At 42.5% G+C, this 12,382-nt stretch overlaps 1 protein-coding gene across 7 annotated transcripts in view; it reads left to right on the top strand.

Moving 5' to 3' along the window:
* HECW2 (HECT, C2 and WW domain containing E3 ubiquitin protein ligase 2) overlaps positions 1-12,382 on the top strand; it is a 412,843-nt gene that overhangs the window by 278,808 nt on the left and 121,653 nt on the right. For all 7 annotated transcript variants that reach the window (XM_021074544.1, XM_021074543.1, XM_021074542.1 and 4 more), the window contains 3 exons: positions 2,706-2,806; positions 3,227-4,585; positions 5,761-5,856. In XM_021074544.1, the coding sequence (XP_020930203.1) occupies positions 2,706-2,806; positions 3,227-4,585; positions 5,761-5,856 (1,556 nt within the window). The remainder of the gene's footprint in view (positions 1-2,705; positions 2,807-3,226; positions 4,586-5,760; positions 5,857-12,382) is intronic.

Genomic DNA, 12,382 nt, shown 5'->3' with positions numbered 1-12,382 from the left:
CGGTATTGAGAGCAGGTCCAGGTAGTTTGCTGCTGGTTCATGCCTGAGTGCACAACGATGGATTGGCCCTGGATGGCAGGCACTGTCTAAATGCTGGGAAGACATCCTTGCTGTTATGCAGATTGCAGTCATTATAAAATTATTCTAACACTCTAATGTAAAATCATTTAACAATTTAACATAACAAAGAGTTAAAGGTACTAATATATCCATTAATAGAAAAAATTATTTTATTTTTTACAATGTTTTTATTTTTTCCATTATAGCTGATTTACAGTGTTCTGTCAATTTTCTACTGTACAGCAAGGTGACCCAGTCACACATACATGTGTATATTCTCATTTATAGAAAAAAAATTTAAAAATACCAGTTTAAGTAGACAAAACGTTATAATAGCAGTTGCTTTGAGATGAGCCATGGGTAAATATTAAAATGCATGCTGGGAGTTCCTGTTGTGGCTCAGTGGTTAACAAATCTGACTAGGAACCATGAGATTGCGGGTCCAATCCCTAGCCTCCCTCAGTGGGTTAAGGATCTGGTGTTGTCATGACTGTGGTGTAGTCGCAGACGCTGCTCGGATCTGGCGTGGCTGTGGTGTAGGCTGATGGCTACAGCTCCAATTAGACTCCTAGTCTGGGAACCTCCATATGCCACAGGAGTGGCCCTAGAAAAGGCAGAAAGACCAAAAAAAAAAGAAAAGAAAAAAGAAAAAAAAAATGCATGCTACTGAAAGCAGCCAAGAATCACTGAAATTGTGCATAAAACAAGATCTGACTTGGGGACTGCAGAGCAGGGGCTTCTGCGTCAAATCATCTGAGTTCTAATCTCAGTTCTGTCACTTAATAGTTGTCTGGCCTTGGGCAAGTATCTTACCCTCCCTATGCCTTAGTTTCTCCTCTAGAAAATAGGGCTACCACTTGCCTCACAAGGTTAGTGGGGGGATTGAAAGAGATGATGAATGCAGAGCCCTTATCAGAGTGTATAGAGCACAGAGTAAGCTCTCAATTAGGGGTGAAAATACATTGTAAAAGCATCAATCCAGAAAAAAATATTACAGCATTTCTAGAGAAAAGTAAAGGAAATGATCTTATTGTTTTAAGAAATCCCTAAGAGCTGAAGTGGGATTTTACATTAGCAGGTATTCTTTTAAATGGATAACATCTGTTTAGAATTGTGTTGAGGTGGTAGAGAAGAAAGAACAAAACATTTACACAGGTTAGTAATAAATGGGTGACTAGAGGTTCTGAACTGCCCACTGGTGTAAATAGGTAGAGGCCTTGTGTTTTCCTCCTGAAGTTGCCATTAGAGGGCAGTGTGAGAGCAGAAGTAGCGTGATTTGGGACCATTCTGGTTATTTTCCTTAATGAAGAGCAAATCTGCTTCAGAATGAAAGTGGCTTTCATACAAGGAAATGATGTAATTGCACTTGACTTTGATAAATAAACTCAGAATTTAAAAAAATCGACAAAACCATCCTTGGAGGGGCTGGTAGTCCCAGCCTGGTGTCAAGGTGGGGCAGACACTGGGCAGACCCAGTTGTGGTCCCCTCCAGCCCTTCTTCAAGTGTGGCAACAAGACCCCACCAGGTGGTGCAGCCAGCTTCTCCAATGTCCCATCATTATCGCTCCCAAGCTGCCCTGAGAATCAGTGGTTGTCAGGCTCGCCCACAGGGAGGCGCAGCAGTGAACCCCTTACTTTACAGTGGCCCCTGCCCCTCACGGAGCTGGAGCAGCTGTCAGAGCCTCGCCTGTTCTCACACTGCTCTCTCCTAACTCCCAGCCCCCATTCTTCAGATTTCAGCCCTGTGTCCTCTATGCACCGTCAGGTGATAATCCTTACCTCTGCCTGTCCTTGTAGAACCTCTTAGAGTGCTAGGTGCTAAGGAATCGGCCCCCTATACTTTTACACCTAAATCACAAAACACCTAAAATTTTAGGCCTTCCTCAGCTCTTCAGTGGCTCTCAAAATGCCCTGAGAGGGAGTTCCCGTCGTGGCGCAGTGGTTAACGAATCCGACTAGGAACCATGAGGTTGCGGGTTCGGTCCCTGCCCTTGCTCAGTGGGTTAACGATCCGGCGTTGCCGTGAGCTGTGGTGTGGGTAGCACACACGGCTCGGATCCCGTGTCACTGTGGCCCTGGCGTAGGCTGGTGGCTACAGCTCCGGTTCGACCCCTAGCCTGGGAACCTCCATATGCTGTGGGAGCGGCCCAAGAAATAGCAACAACAACAACAAAAGACAGAAAAGACAAAAAAAAAAAAAAAAAAAAATGCCCTGAGAGAGCAAAATCAGTGCCCTGTAAAAAAAAAAAAAAATCATAACAATACTGTAGCATTTTCTTTTTCTTTTTTTTTCAATTTTTAAAAAAGTACATTTTTAATATTTTTTCAAAGTTTTATTGATATATAGTTAAGTTACAAGGCTATGATAATTTCTGGTGTACAACAGAGTGACCCAGTCATACATATACACATATCCAATAGTTTTCCTTATGACAGGATTTCCTTTCACCCTTGGGTTTACAAGTATTCGTATGTGTGAATAAGTACCATTAGGTTGGGCTCTACCATGTTTTTGATCCTTTATTTTCTTATGAATCTGCAAGTTTCAAGAGTAATAAGTGGCATTTTGGGGGGTAGCCTATGGGAAGAAGGTGAAGGCTGACACCAGAGCAGTAAGGATGAAAGAACCATTTCTCCTCTTGCAGTGATCAGATGCTCAGCTACAACCTTGGCAGAAGGCTCCCAGCTGACCACGTGAGTGGGTACCTCCAGTTCAGAGTGGAGGTCACGTCTTCTGTGCATGAAGGTGAGGTATCTGTACAAATTCACTGCTCTAGGAAAAACTTGTTAAATGTTAGTTAACCTTTTACATTTGAGCAGAATTGTTTATGTCCTATTCTGAACATAAAATAGCTATCAAAGGATTATCTGCTGAAGTTTTCCAAGCAGATGTGAAAGCCTATTTACCAAAAAAATATCTCTTAGGTTTTTACCTGCATTGGGAAACTGGGCAGTAGAATTTCCTGCAATGGCGAACATGTAAGCTTCATATGTCACACTGACCAGCAATGTAATAAACTGTGAATCTTAGCAAATTGGTGATACTGCACAGCGGCCTCAGTGGGATGATTGAATTCTTTGAACTGATTGGTGGCAAAGGAATGGGCCGTGAAAAGTCCATTCGTTATTACTACTTTATTTTTATAAATGCTGTCTTCTCCTTCAGATGCTTCTCCAGAAGCAGTTGGCACAATACTTGGAGTCAATACTGTGAATGGAGACCTAGGAAGCCCTTCTGATGAGGAGGACATGCCAGGGGGCCACCACGACAGCCCGGTTTGTTCTAATGGACCAGTTTCTGAGGAAAGTGCTGATGGGACCCCCAAGCATTCTTTCAGGACTAGCTCTACTCTGGAAATAGACACGGAAGATTTAACCTCTACTTCTTCAAGGACCTCACCTCCCAGAGGACGTCAGGATTCCCTCAACGATTATTTAGATGCTATTGAACACAATGGCCATTCCAGGTCAGGTGCAGCTACCTGCTCAGAGAGGTCCATGGGAGCCTCTCCAAAACTAAGGAGTAGTTTTCCCACCGACACGAGACTCAATGCCATGCTTCATATTGATTCAGATGAGGAAGACCACGAGTTCCAGCAGGACCTGGGTTATCCATCTTCCTTGGAGGAGGAAGGAGGGTTGATAATGTTTAGCAGGGCATCAAGAACTGATGACGGGAGCCTCACATCTCAGACAAAGCCGGAAGACATCCCAGTGGAGACTGAGGAAGCCTCTATCCACGAACCTGCTTCCTTTGAGGATAAGCCAGAACATCTTCCGGAGCTTACAGAGAGCTCCTTACCCTCAGGCCCCATGCCAGATGAAAGTGAAAATGGCCTGGAGTCTCAACCAGGTGCCGACCAGGGCAGCACTGAATTGTGTGGCTCTCAGGAGGTCGATCAGCCTACGAGTGGGGCAGACACGGGCACTTCTGACACGTCGGGAGGAAGCAGAAGAGCCATCAGTGAGACAGAGTCCCTTGATCAGGGGTCCGAGCCTTCCCAGGTGTCCTCTGAAACAGAACCCAGTGACCCTGCCAGGACAGAGAGCGTGAGTGAGGCCAGCACCAGGCCTGAGGGAGAGAGTGACCTGGAAGGGGCCGACAGCTCCTGCAATGAGAGTGTCACCACGCAGCTGTCCTCGGTGGAGACACGGTGCTCATCTCTTGAGAGTGCACGGTTTCCCGAAACCCCAGCCTTTTCTTCTCAGGAGGAGGAAGATGGAGCCTGTGCAGCAGAGCCCACCAGCAGTGGCCCTGCCGAGGGGTCACAGGATTCCATATGCACTCCTGGGTCCTTACCTGTGGTGCAGGTGCCCAGTGGAGAGGAGGAAGGGCCAGGGGCAGAATCGGCCACCTTACCTGACCAGGAGGAGGTGGGGGAGGTCTGGCAGCGGAGGGGGAGCCTGGAGGGAGCTGCTGCTGCTGCTGCTGCTGCTGAGAGCCAGCCCCAAGAAGAGGGTGATGCTGGGGAAGCCCAAGGGGCTTGTGAAGGGGCCACTGCCCAGGAGGAGGGTGCTACTGGAGGTAGGATGTAGAAGTCAGCATGGCTCTTGACTCAGGCATATCTGCTCAGAGAGAAGTCTTATGGTTTTGGCCTGCAATGTAAATTCTGCTGCAGGTCCAGTATGAGCTGAATTCTTCATCTTGGGGTCCCAAAACATTTTTGAAATGGGTCTTCAATTGCTGAAATAAGAGGCTTGTCAAATAACAGTTGTCATACTTAAACAATGGCTCTTGAAGGTCCATATCAGTGTGGGCAGCCAGTGCTGGCCTGGAGGATGGGGGGTGCCCCATCTGCACTGGCCTGTAGGGCCTGGGATGCCTGAGGACAGGTGTGCAGGAGAATTGCACATGTGCTTGCTGCTCGGTGCCTTCAGTGCACCCAGGGCCCCGTGCCCTTGTCCAGACAGTGTGAAAAAGCACTTAATAGTGAATCTCTGGCAAGACCTGGGTTTGTAGATACAAATCCAAACAGGCCAGCAGCTTCTGCCAGTTGGTGAGATTTCAGGAACATCTTAAGTCACTCCTTACTGCATGAAGCTTCAAAATGAAAAGTTAATATGAGCTTTGCATCAAATGTAATGTTTTTGCCTTCTGCAGTATAGTCAACTAAGTTAGGTAATGCATTCTGACACTTGAAAACAAGCTATTTGAGTGTCTGAGGATGCAAATTTACACATAAAATTTATTTTATGTCTCAATGTATGTGCCTTGGTGGAATGATGACTCTTTAAACTGTTCTACTTTTGATACATCAAAAAGTAGATGTATCAGAAAGTCTGAGGATAATTTCATGTGCCTAAACAGCATAGCCTCAGAAATATAAGTGATTTTCTTATTCTATAATTTACTTTTCTACCTAAAGTATCCTCTTCTTTTCTGCCTCTGCTTTTTTTTTTTCTCCTTTCATTATCTTGTAGTCATTGTGTGACCCTAAAGCATTGGTGCCTGACCAGGCCAGAGGCCAGGGTGGGAAACAGCGGGGGAAGGGGAGGGATGGACACTGTTGGACATCTCCATAGAAGACCCATTTCTGACTAAGCACCCACCTCCCATTCTCTTCTTTTGTTTCTGTGTCTTCATGTGGGAAGTGACACAAGAGCCTAACCCCAGGATTCATGTTAGGTGTTTTTTACAAAGGCTATTTTGACACTGAAGGGGAAAACAATACCTAGGTAACTGTTTGCCTTTCATCCTAGGTTCTCAAGCCAACGGCCACCAGCCACTGCGATCTCTGCCTTCAGTGCGCCAAGATGTTAGCCGGTACCAGAGGGTGGACGAGGCTCTCCCACCAAGTGAGGACCTGCTAGCTAAAGGGCTCACCTTGATCAAAGGGTGCAAGGGTGGCAGGACCCATGGGACCTAGAGGATGGATGCTGGGTCCTCTGTAAGAAGGGATCTAAGAGCTGCCACCTGACTTAGATGTAGTCTAGAAAGTGCTTGGCTGAAGAGTCCTTTCTAGCACTGTACCACCAAATGAAAGGGCCACCAGGGGAAAGTAAATGCTATAAAGGGAAAGAGATCCAAATGTTATGGTCAGTTGGGTGTATGATAGAAACATTTTTTAATTTGCCTATGGCAGCATGAATTTTCAATTATTAGACAAATTGGTACAATCTCTTAGAAAAGCCTAGCTCTATGTCATATACTGGTTTTTATTCATTTACAGCATTTTAAATCATTAAGTACAAGGTCCTGAGTTGTTGTTTGTTCATTTGGTTTTTGTTTTTTGGCTGGGCCTGCGGCATGTAGAAGTTTCAGGTCCAGGGATTGAACCTGGGCCATAGCAGCGACCCAAGCTGCTGCAGTGACAGCTCAGGATTTTTAACCTACTGTGCCTCAAGAGAACTCCTGGTCCTGGGATTGTTTCTTAGGGATGTCCAGAGAAATGCTATTAATTTCAGAAATTAGTCTACCATTGCATGACCATTATCTGGGGATTTGAAAGATACTTCTTTCACTTTCAAATACATAGCACTTAAAGGAGAGCTGGGTGAGGATTAGGGATGCTGGGAAAGTTGTGCAGCCTGAATTCAAAGAGCTGAGTGGTGCCCATGGCCAGTCATTTTCGGATGTGATTTAGACGCTGTTTTAAGTTGCTAGAATTCCTTCAAGCAATATTTATTACTCAGTGAGAGCAAAGCATTTTGATAAACAGTGATAACCTCAGTAAATACTGAACACATTAGAACATACATCTTTCTGCTTTATTGCTTTTCCTTCTTATTCACCTTCTCTATCCAGCCATGTTCTATGTGATCATGGTAAGAAGCCAATAACCTTGGCCTTCTGTGTTTTAAAACTGGTGGGACATAAGGGGAGTGGGGAGTGTTCATTTAAAGGCCTAAAATGCTGAGTGGTTAGTTTTTGTGCATGCTGACAAACGAGCTCAATGGTGCTATGCACAATTTGTCAAAATATTGACTTAATTATTTGGTAATTCTGTTGTGCACAGATCCTCCCCCTTGTTCTTAGATTTGGATAACTGAAGGTGGTTACTCAGAGGAAATACATATTTTAATCAGTTTTTAAAAAATCAACCCAGAGATTAATTAAACATTGTGTCATCCTAAACTGTTTACCCTTGAAGAAAATATTAGAAGCATAAAAAATACTCCTGGGTGATATTTAGATATAATTGCAGAAAATGGATTAGGAACACCAGCAAAGTATTCTGGGAGATCTTTGTTTATGTGTACATATGGATCAATAGGAAATAATTAAAGTTTCAGGCTCCTGGACAGGAAGCAGAACATTGCATCAGCCTGTGGATAAATGGCACCTTCCTGGTCACATCCAATTGATCTGAATTTTATTGGACTGTAATTTTGGTCCCTAGTTTGTGTTCAACAAAGACAGGTACTTTCCTGCTGAAATTATGACCATTATTTGTGATATTTCCGTGCATTTGTTTAAGCACCGATATTTGCATTGTGCAGATAGAGTACATTTTAGGATTTTTGAAAATAAACAATTGGCAGTTTGTTTTAATAGGTTAATATATACCCCAAAATTTAAAAAGGCAAATTCATAGTATGTCCAATTTAACGAGTAACTGATGAACAGGAGGAAAGTTCTAAGAGTTGTTTCCTCTTATGCAACTTGTAACTTGCAAATCCGGGCATTTATATTTCCATGGATCGATTATAGACTATGGTCTGAGCATACCTGATTACCATTTAACTCTGTCCCACTGCTTCAGCCCTCCTATTCCCAGTCTGTCTCATCTTTTGACAGTCTTCTGAATCACTCGGCTGCCCCTGCTAGTTGTCTGTCCCTACCCCGGCCAGTTCTCTGTTTTCCTTTCCTCACTGGGCACCTCTACCACTGTCTCTGGTCACGCCCCTTGGGGCTGTGACATTCTGCCTTCTGCGTCTTTGCCTTCTGCTTCACACAGCGTCTCACGGGAGGCTTAGCTAAGGGATGTCTGCTTGGAGTGTGCAGATTGGTCCGTCTCTTAAACAAGTTGGCTGAATTATTTTAAGCTCGGGGTCATACTTTTCACATCATTGATTGTAATACCTCAAACTTGTTTAGTGCTCTACAGTTTACAGTTTAGTGCTTTTAAAAAAGTTTTTTGGAGTTCCTGTTGTGGCTCAGCAGATTACAAACTCAGCTAGATCCATGAGGATGTGGGTTCAATCCCTGGCCTCGCTCAGTGGGTTAAGCATCCGGAGTTGCGGTGAGCTGTGGTGTAGGTTACAGATGCAGCTCAGATCTGACATTGCTCTGGCTGTGGTGTAGGCCAACAGCTGCACCTCTGATTCTAGCTGGGAAACTTCCATATGCTGTGGGTATGGCCCTAAAAAGAAAAACAAAACAAAACAAAACAAACAAACAAAAACAAATTTGTGAAGTAGGTTAAGCAGGTCTTCTCCATAACCTATAGATTGATGGGTAGAAATCAACTGATCTGATTCTTTCACTTTATAGATGGAGAAATTGAAGCCCAGATAAATTAAGTAACTTGTTTAAGATTCCGCATTAGTAAAAATTGTGACAGAGTCTCAAACACTTTTTTTTTCTCCTCTAGCAGGCGTTCTGGTCTAAGATTAGAATGGTGGGGAGTATTGTGTGGGTAGATGAATGTAAATTCTGAAAGCTTGGTTAACAACAAAGTGATGACTTAAACTTTGATTTTATTTTTATCTGTTAGGGTCAAGTAACCACTGGAATCAGAGGGTTTGGAGGCTTCTCTGAAACTTTATTATACTGAGGTCTGACCTGGGAAGGCTTTCTTTTTCTCCCAGATTAAGATAATTTAGCAGGACCTCCCCTGGGAGGCCCTTCCAGTGTAAGAAAAGTGGTGACAGTGACAGTGTTAGCCACTCTGTTGTGACCCAGACAGATTTGCTCTGTTAAGCATCTGTACTGTACTGAGAGTGCCTTTTCCTGTCTGTATAGGTCACTGTCCCCAGACCTGCAGGACAGGCTACTGAATCATTGTACTTTGGGCTCGATCCCCCCATTCTTAATTCTTTCTTTTTCCTTGTCCTTATTATTGTTGTTGTTATTTTAGCTTGTATTCACTTAAAAAAATACCTGTGCACTAGCATGACAGTGAGGAAACCACCCAGTAAAATTTGCTTTCCTCTGAAGGTTTGCAGACTCAATTAAGGGGGTTCAGAGCTGTCCCTTGCTATGCTGCTTTACTCTTAGAGCTGATCATGTGGTCCTCCATGTGTCAGGGTTCTAAACTTACTCCCTCCACATCTATTTGATCTCTTTTTATGTAAAGCAGTTTTCCTCGTTTGTTTACCGCTTCTTGCAGTCTCATTCCCTCTATCTAAGGATCAGGGAACAGATCTTGGACTTAGTATAGAGATTGCTCAGCTGTAATGATGATGTACCGATTGGTTCTTGAGATCTTACTCTTGCTTTAGGCCATGGACCCTGCTCTGTGACCTTGCACTATGTAATTCCAACCACTGCTTGAGAGACATTCCAATGAGCCATACAAAATAAGAAAGCTCCGGGTCTTAAAGGCAGCATGGTACTGTTGCAAGCCTTCCAGGGGAGCAGCTTGAATATGTACTGAATGCCTGTATCATATTCTGAGGTGATTGATAGGTTGGCAGCTGGAGGCTGTTCAGGGATGAAGCCCACTAAAATTTCATCAGCATGACAAATCTTGGTCTTTTTAGCATTAAGATAAGTGAAAAAAAGAATGGCCAGCTCAGCACCTTCTCTTTTTTTTTTTTCTTTTATTTCCCCAATACATTATTTTTTTTTCTACTGTACAGCATGGTGACCCACTTACACATACATGTATACATTCTTTTTTCTCACATTATTATGCTCCATCATAAGTGACTAGACATAGTTCCCAGTGCTACACAGCAAGATCTCATTGCTAATCCATTCAAAGGTCTGCATCTATTAGCTCCAAGCTCCCAATCCATCCCACTCCCTCCCCTCCCCCTCTTGGCAACCACAAATCTGTTCTCCAAGTCCATGATTTTCTTTTCTGTGGAAAGGTTCATTTGTGCCATATATTAGATTCCAGATATAAGTGATATCATATGGTATTTGTCTTTCTCTTTCTGACTTCACTAAGTATGAGAGTCTCTAGTTCCATACATATTGCTGCAGATGGTATTATTTTGTTCTTGTTTATGGCTGAGTAGTATTCCATTGTGTATGTATACCACATCTTCCTAATCCAATCATCTGTTGATGGACATTTGGGTTATTTCCATGTCTTGGCTATTGTGAATAGTTCAGCTCCCTCTTAAAAACTGTTTTATTTTTCTCTTTCTGGCTCCAGTGACTTAGCACACTGCTACACTCAAGATAAGAGGAAACTGTTTTATTTTTATTTTTATTAAAGTATAGTTGATTTAATAATGTGCCAATTTCTGCTATACAGCCAAGTGACCCAGTCATACATATGTACACATTCAGTTATATTATCTTCCAGCATGGTTTATCCCAAGAGATTGGATATAGTTCCCTGTCCTATACAATAGGACCTCATTACTTATCCATTTTTTCTTCTTTTTTTTTTTTGTCTTTTTAGGACCATACCCACAGCATATGGAGGTTCCCAGGCTAGGGGTCCAATTGACTCTGAAGCTGCCACAGCAAGGCAGGATCCAAGCTGCGTCTGCGACCTACACCACAGCTCACAGCAATGCCAGATCCTTAACCCACCAAGGAGGGCCAGGGATTGAACCCATATCCTCATGGATACTAGTCAGGTTCATTAACCACTGAGCCACGACAGGAACTCCTGCTTATCCATTCTAAATGTAATAGTTTGCATCTACTAACATTTACTAACCCCAAACTACCAGTCCATCCCACTCCCTCTTCTCTCCTCCTTGGCAACCACAAGTCTGTTCTCTATATCTGTGAGTCTGGTTATGTTTTGTAGATAGGTTCTTTTGTGCCATATTTTAGATTACACATATAGGTGATATTATATGGTATTTGCCTTTCTCTTTCTGATTTACTTCACTTAGTATGAGAATCTCTACTTGCATCCATGTTACTGCAAATGGCATTATTTCCTTTTTTATGGCTGAGTATTATTCCATTATTACATGTATCACATCTTAACTCATAATTGACTGATGGACATTTAGGTTTTTCCATGTCTTGGCTATTGTGAATAGTGCTGCTATGATCATAGGGGTGCACGCATCTTGTTGAATTGCAGTTTTGTCTGGATATATATATGCCCAGGAGTGGGATTGCTGGATCATATGGTAGTTTATATTTTGTTTTCTGAGGAACCTCCATACTATTTTCTGTAGTGGTTATACTACTTTACATTCATACCAGCAATGTAGGAAAGTTCCCATTTTTCTGCACCCTTTCCAGCTTTAATTATTTGTAGACTTATTAATGATGGCCATTCTGACTGGTCTGAGGCAGTGCCTCATTGTAATTTTGATTTGCATTTTGGTAATAATTAGTGCTATTAAGCACTTTTTCATGTGCCTACTGGCCATCTGTATGTCTTCTTTGGAGAAATGTCTGTTTAAGTCTTCTGTTCATTTTTTGTTTGGGTTGTTTTCTTTTCTGTTGTTGAGTTGTATGAGTAGTTTTTATATTTTGGATATTAAGCTCTTGTTGGTGGCATCATTTATAACTATTTTCTCCCATTCTGTAGATTGTCTTTTTGTTTTTGATTTATGGTTTTCTTTGCTGTGGAAAAGCTTGTGGGTTTGATTAAGTCCTGTTTGTTTATTTTTGATGTTATTTCTATTGCTTTGGGAGAATGACCTAAGAAAACATTTATACAGTTGATGTCAGAGAATGTTTTGCCTGTGTTCTCTTCTAGGAGTTTTATGCTGTCATGTCTTATGTTTAAGTCTTTAAGTCATTTTGAGTTTATTTTTGTGCATGGTGTGATGATGTGTTCTAGTTTCATTGATTTACATGCAGCTGCAGAGACTGTCTTTTTCCCATTTTATATTCTTTCCTCTTTTGTCGAAGGTTAATTGACTGTAAATACCTGGGTTTATTTCTGGGCTCTCTATTCTGTTCCATTGATCCATATATCTGTTTTTGTACCAGTACCACACTGTCTTAATTATTGTAGCTTTGCAGTATTCTCTGAAGTCTGGGACAGTTATACCTCCCACTTTTTTTCCCCCTTGGGAATGCTTTGGCAAGTCTGGGTCTTTCATGTTTCTATGTACATTTTTGGATTATTTGTTCCAGTTCTGTGAAAAATTTCATGGGTGATTTGATGGAGATCACCTTAAATTGGTAGTATAAAACTGTTGAAAAGTGTTTTTCCCCAAAAAGGGTAGGGATAGGAATAGATTCAGGATGAATGGTCCACCGATGAACAGTGGACATTTATGGGAT

Source organism: Sus scrofa, chromosome 15 (assembly GCF_000003025.6).
Source record: "Sus scrofa isolate TJ Tabasco breed Duroc chromosome 15, Sscrofa11.1, whole genome shotgun sequence".
NCBI classification, from domain to species: Eukaryota; Metazoa; Chordata; class Mammalia; order Artiodactyla; family Suidae; genus Sus; species Sus scrofa.
This window is presented reverse-complemented; position numbering and strand designations above follow the sequence as displayed.